General features: G+C 53.7%; 1 protein-coding gene across 1 annotated transcript in view; it reads right to left on the minus strand.

Annotated features, from left to right (window-relative positions):
• Positions 1–1,757, minus strand: part of LOC103772424 (sarcoplasmic/endoplasmic reticulum calcium ATPase 3) — a gene marked incomplete at both ends in the record, with an annotated part of 8,803 nt that extends 7,046 nt beyond the window's left edge. The window contains 3 exons of the mRNA XM_008939756.1: positions 683–787; positions 1,231–1,313; positions 1,740–1,757. Of these exons, the coding sequence (XP_008938004.1) occupies positions 683–787; positions 1,231–1,313; positions 1,740–1,757 (206 nt within the window). The remainder of the gene's footprint in view (positions 1–682; positions 788–1,230; positions 1,314–1,739) is intronic.
• Between the last annotated feature and the right edge of the window lie 4,248 nt (positions 1,758–6,005).

Raw genomic sequence — 6,005 nt, forward strand, 5'->3', positions numbered from 1 at the left:
CGGGCAGGGGCCTCCCCTGCCCCCTGCAGGGACAGCAGGACCCAAACCCCAGCCCCGGTTTTCGTGGGGCGAGCGCCGCGTCTTCTGCAGCGGCTCTGAAATGGTCCCTGCTAGCTGGAATCACAGCAGGTCCTGGATGCTGCATGGACCTTTGGGGCTGATGCTCTCGTTTTTGGGTTGGGAAGCAGCAGAGCCCACTCAGATGTGTTTTGCCCCATCCAGCAACCCCCACCTCAGATCAAGCTGCAGATGGAGAAGTGGCCTTCAAGTGAATATATACAAGAGGAGGAGCATCGCTAGCTGAGTGGGTCATCCCAAGGGATGAGGGATACAATGAGGCAAGGGGCAGCAGCCACCACAGCTTTCTGGTGGACAGGACAAAAGCCTTTGGAAAACACCTTTGGCCACAGCCAGGAGACAAGTGGCATTTGCCTGGGTGGCAAATAAGTGCAAGAGCCTCAAGTCCAGACTGCACAATTTGCCAAAGGAAGACTGAAGGAATGAGCCAAGAGGCAGCCAACAACTGAGCATCTACACTGGGGCATGGGGCAGCGTGGCCAACACTAAAGCTGAACCTTTGAGAAACGTTTCCAACAGCAAGAAGCAACTGGACCTTCCAGTGAAGCATCTCAGCCACGTGGAGCAGAGACCCGGGGGCAGGAGGGAAGAGGCTGTGACTTACCTGCCACACCCCCACCACAGCGTTGGCTATCAGGATCATAATAATGACAATGGGCTCCACAAACGCTGTTGTGGTCTCCTCTCCTTCTTCAAACCAGGCCAGGATCTGGTAGGCAAGAGGAGAGAAGGACCACAGTGTTGTTGAGACAACAAGTGCCAACATTTCAAGAAGGACAGAAACAGAAGCCAACCAACCTTTGATGTTTGCTGGAGAGAAGACAACCCAGAGTGGTGGCCAGCCCCACGCAGCTTGGCTGAAGCATGGCCATGCCACTGCTAGTGCTTAAGCCTGCACCCTTCTGCTGATTTAATTGTCATCAGCCAATTAATTAATTAAACTTGTCAGCCTCTGAGAAGCCCCTCCTGGGCAGAAGTTTTGAGTAATTGATGTACTAAGAGCAGCTCTGCAGAGCAGGGGCTGACCTCATGGCTTTTTACCACCCTGATCCTCCTCTCCACCCCACTAAGACCTCCCACCATAACACAAAGTGTGTACAGACACCCCACTCCCCCAATATTTTCACTCCATTTAACTGCCTGTTAACTTACAAATGACAGAAAAGCTGCCATCAAAAGGATGCGGACGAGGAGATCTTCAAACTGCTCCAGCACCAACTCCCAGAGGGACTTTCCTGGTGGAAAAGCACGAAGCCAAGCAGTCAGTGCTCCAAAAAAAACCCAGAGGACAGGTACCCAGACCACTGAGGCCACTAAGGCTGACAGGACCCTGTCCCCTGCTTGCAGCAGAGCTGCTCCTGTGCCCATGGGCTCTGGTGAGGACATCCAGCACTGTGATGGGGATCCTCCTAATATCAAACATCTTAATTGCTTCTATTGGCCTGGTTTTAACTGTGTCTGGTTTTAACTGTGTCTGGTTTTAACTACAGAAACCAAATCCTCTGTGTTTCTGTTCACAGGGGAGCTCTGCTGTCGGCCCAGCTTTCTCTGGGATTAAAACTGCAATTAAAAGACCTCAAAGACTCCCCTATTCTTGTCCCCAGCAGCCTCCACCCAGACTCAAGGGGTGTACACACCCTAACCCCCAGCCCATCACTTACCTTCTTCTGCAGGGAGCTCTGAGGGTTTTCATCGACAGCCCAGCGAGCATAATAATGTAAAAAACAATAAAAGGAATAAGATTAATTAATGATTTAGCCTCAGACTAGCAATCTCACCCCTTATGCTCCAGCAGTTCATTCAGTACCCCAAAAAATGCAGCTTGTTCTGCAGGGATTCCCACCTCAGGACAGCTTGTCCTCGAAGCTCTCTGTCTGACCCCAAGTAAGCAGCACTGGCCGCTCCTCACACCAGGGAAACATCATTTCCCTGCTGTAAACATCTCCAGCAGCCTTTCTGCACTCAGCCTGCCTAAAAACTGCTCCTCAGGAGCTGCCCTCTCCATATCCCAGCCATGGAGGTCCAACTGCCCCATAAAACACCCTGCCAGAAGCCAAACAGGGACCCGCTGGGGTGGGGAACCCTTGGATGATGTCTCCTGTTCAGCAGCTGTCCTTCACCCCAGGAGGGCAGCTCAGGTGGTCCAAGAATCCTGAACCTGCCCTGGTGGGTGCAGAGCCTCCAGCCACACTGCTCCCAGCCAAACCCAAGCCCAGGTGCCTGCACAACCCCAGGTCCCCATGGGGTGACTGTTACCTTCACACCCTGCCTGCACTGAAGGGTCCCACGGCCACTGGGCAGTGCACAGACCCTGGTATCCACCATGGGGGCCCTTTAGCTCTTGCTCAGCATTGATCAGATCCCCTCTGAGGCTTCTCTTCTCCAGCTCAACAGCCCCAGGGCTCTCAGCCTGTCCTGGCACAGAGATGCTCCAGGCCCCTCATCATCTTCATAACCCTCCACTGGACTCTCTCCAGTAGTTCCTCATCTCTCTTGACCTCAGGAGCCCAGAACTGGACCCAACACTCCAGACATGGTCTCACTCTTCCCACATTCAGTGTTAATCCTTCAGCTGGCCACAGAGCAGTTCCCAGGGAAAGTGGCAGCCAGAAGAAACCCTCTGCCAACTGCCCAAGGTGGGGAAATAGGGACACTGCAGCTGCCTCACAGAAAAGAAAGTCCAGGATTTGCAGAGCTTGCTGGAGTTGGGGAAACCAAGATGCTTTGCACCCCATGGGGTGATAATAAACCAAGATTTTCCTCTGATTCCTTGTGTTTCTGAGAGAGAATAAGGGAGCAGCTGAAGTTCAAGAGGAACTGGCCCAAGACAGATAGACTTGATGTCCCACTGCTGGACCAGAGGTTGGATTGTCTCCGAGCACACCCAGTGCAGAGCCCTGAGCGAGAGCAGGAAGCGAAACCTGCTCGGCTGTTTTCCATCATCTATTTTCATTCAGACATGAAAAAAACCAAAACCAAACCCACCTTCGGTGAAGAAACCAGTGAAAACAAGAAGCCTGAACGTGTTTACGCTTCAAACTGCACCAGCTCCTCAGTGCTCACAGACACTCTTACCAAGAGCTGTTTTACACCCATGTCCCTCCTAGTCAAGGCTCCTCTGATCCCTTGTCATCATGAGAAACAGCCCAGTACGTAATGCCTATAATTATTCTTATAGGAAAAAATAAAAACAACTGAAAACAAACCAAAACAACCAAAAAACCCAATCTTGGAGTAGCTTCAGTGTTTCGAATCACTCTGCAGAGTGTGTCAGAAGGAAAGTGCCTCTTCTGCCTTTTGCAGCCGGCTCCTCTCCACCCCCGGCTTCCTCTCCCCAGCCCAGAGAGCCACCCAAATTAAAAGTAGAAGAGATCTGCTGCTGCTATTTCCATCCAGGCTCCATTTTAAGGGTGCAAACGTGTGAGGGGAGAGGGCTGGGGGCAGGCGGGTGCCCCGAGGGAGGTGCCTGGAGCTCCCGCAGCTCCTCGGCACTGTCGGGGTGCCCAGGGGTGACTCGCCACCCAAGCAGGCACCACAGCCCTCTTAGTGCTTCTCCCAGGTGACGTTTGCCCTTTGCAGAGCAGGGACTTTGCATGAACTCTTGATTAAAAGTGTGAAAACAGGTTTCCACAAGCGAAGGAGGAAACACGTGCGGCAGGGCAGCAACCGAAGCACCGCCGGCGGCAGCGACCTACACCATGGCTGTCACCAAACCTCAGATGTTAGCAGAGCTGCTGCAGGAACCTCCCCAAAAAACCAACTTGGAGTACACTGAGAACCAGGCACCTCCCCTGCCATCAGAGGCTCCTTCCACCGCCCTTCATGTGGCAGCTCAGTGCCCATTTTGCATCGAATACCCAGAGAAAAAGGGCACAATAAACTCATTTTTTTTGGCTTTGGGTCAATCAAAACCCACCAAAAAAACATGAATGTCTGGGGCTGAAGCCCCTCACTTCTGAAGTCTCACTGGAAGTAGGAATGAGGGGCAGCTGAGGGAGCTGGGGGTGCTGAGCCTGAAGAAAAGGAGGCTCAGGGGAGACCTTCTGGCTCTCAGCAACTCCCTGGCAGGAGGCTGGAGCCAGGTGGGGGTTGGTCTCTTCTCCCAAGGAACAAGTGATAAGACCAGAGGAAATGCCCTCAAGTGGTGCCAGGGGAGGCTGAGGTTCGACCTGACGAACAATTTCTTCACTGAAAGGGTTGTCCAGGACTGTGCCAGGCTGCCCAGGGCAGTGGTGGAGTCCCCACCCCTGGAGGGGTTTCCAAGCCGAGCTGTGGCGCTGCCATGTCCCACCCAGCCGGGAAACCCACGGCAGGCAGGGCACCAGTGAGATCCCAAATCTGCAATTTCCTTGTGACAACACCGTGCGTGCAGACGGGCTGGGATGGAAACTCCCAGCCAGCACCTGAATGGCCCCTTTCTTCAGCCAGTGGCTCAGAGCTCAGCACGGAGATCCTGCTCTGTGCCCAAGCTCCCCAAAGAGGACAAATGCAGTGACACCACCAAGGGCAGAAAGGGATAATGGTTGCTCAGAGTATCCCGAAATGGGGCTGCTCACTTGCACCATAAAATTTCAGCTTTGGAGACCAGAGCCAAGAAAGCAGAGGTACCACAATGGGGGAGTGGTTGCATAGATGTCATGGGACCGTTCCCACCAGCAGCAGAGCCTGTTCTCCTCTGGATTCTCAAACAGAGAGGTGCAGGCAGCCCCAGCTCCACCAGCCCACAAGGCTTTGCATTGCTGGGGCACAAAAAACAACTCCTGGGACTGCTGAGGATTTGCAGCCTGCTCCGAGCTGGTCCCATCACAACTTCTGTCTTCACTGTGCCATCGCATCACACGGCGACTGAGGCCCAAGCTGGGCTGCAAAATATCAGCACGAGATGCTCCAAGGGCACACAACGAGCCCGGCCACCCCAGGCAGACGTGGGGCTGGCGTCGGGCTATTTTAGCTGGAGGTTAATCTCCAGCTCCTGCCAACTCAAAGCGGGCTGGCAGCCCACGGGCTGGCGCCTGCAACATGGCAGGGCACGGTAATCAGGTGATGAAAAGGTAAATAAACCCGGGTGCCACCCACGAGGGAGACAGGACGGGTGCAGGCTGCTGCCCCGGGGCTCTGTGACAGCCGTGGTGTCCCCAGGGAGACCCTGCCCCGTGCTCGGGGCCAAAGCAAACAAAGAACACGCGACAGGGTGGCGGTGGGGTCACTTGGAGGAAATGTTTGAGTTTCTCCTGCTGTAAGAGGATCAAAAATCCCCAGAGCAGCACAGCCCGACAGCCAGCTGCTGCTCCTGCCTCGCACGTTAAGGTATTGCACCTCCCTAAGCTTTTGGGGAAACTGAGGCACGAGGTGATCCTCTTCCAGCACGCGGCGAAGCGAACCCTGGCATGTGGCCCATGACAGCCAACATCTAGAATACTTAAAGACCATTTCCCATACTGTTTCAGGAGCTTCCACATGAAAAAAATACAAAACAAAACAAAACAGATTTCCCTTCTGGAAATGCTCCTATGACCATGAGATGTAGGAAGGGTCACGGCAGTGCCCACCATGGGGGATAACAACGAGCATCGTGCCTGGGCCCGGCTTTCTGCTCCAGATATCTTCCTTCAAGCCATATTTCTACTTTGCAAACTCATTTTGTTCTTTTCTTCCTGCCTTTAATTTCTTTTTCCATATGCAGGAAAGGGGAAACGGACAGGCAAAACAAGGGACACATCCGATCCCTGGCCACTGCCAACAGGCGGGGAAAAGGGCCTAAGAAAGTAGTGAAAAAAAGCAAGAAAAACCCTAAAATATCCCCAGCTGGGAGAGCAGCCCCTCTCCTGTGACATAAAGCAGGACCCAGGCAGGGCTGCTCTGGGATCCTTCCGCCGTCCCTCAGGACAGCAGGCAGAATAAACTGTTATTTTTGCTGGCTGCCTGCG

The sequence above is a fragment of the Merops nubicus genome, unplaced genomic scaffold, assembly GCF_000691845.1.
Source record: "Merops nubicus isolate BGI_N331 unplaced genomic scaffold, ASM69184v1 scaffold30094, whole genome shotgun sequence".
NCBI lineage: Eukaryota > Metazoa > Chordata > Aves > Coraciiformes > Meropidae > Merops > Merops nubicus.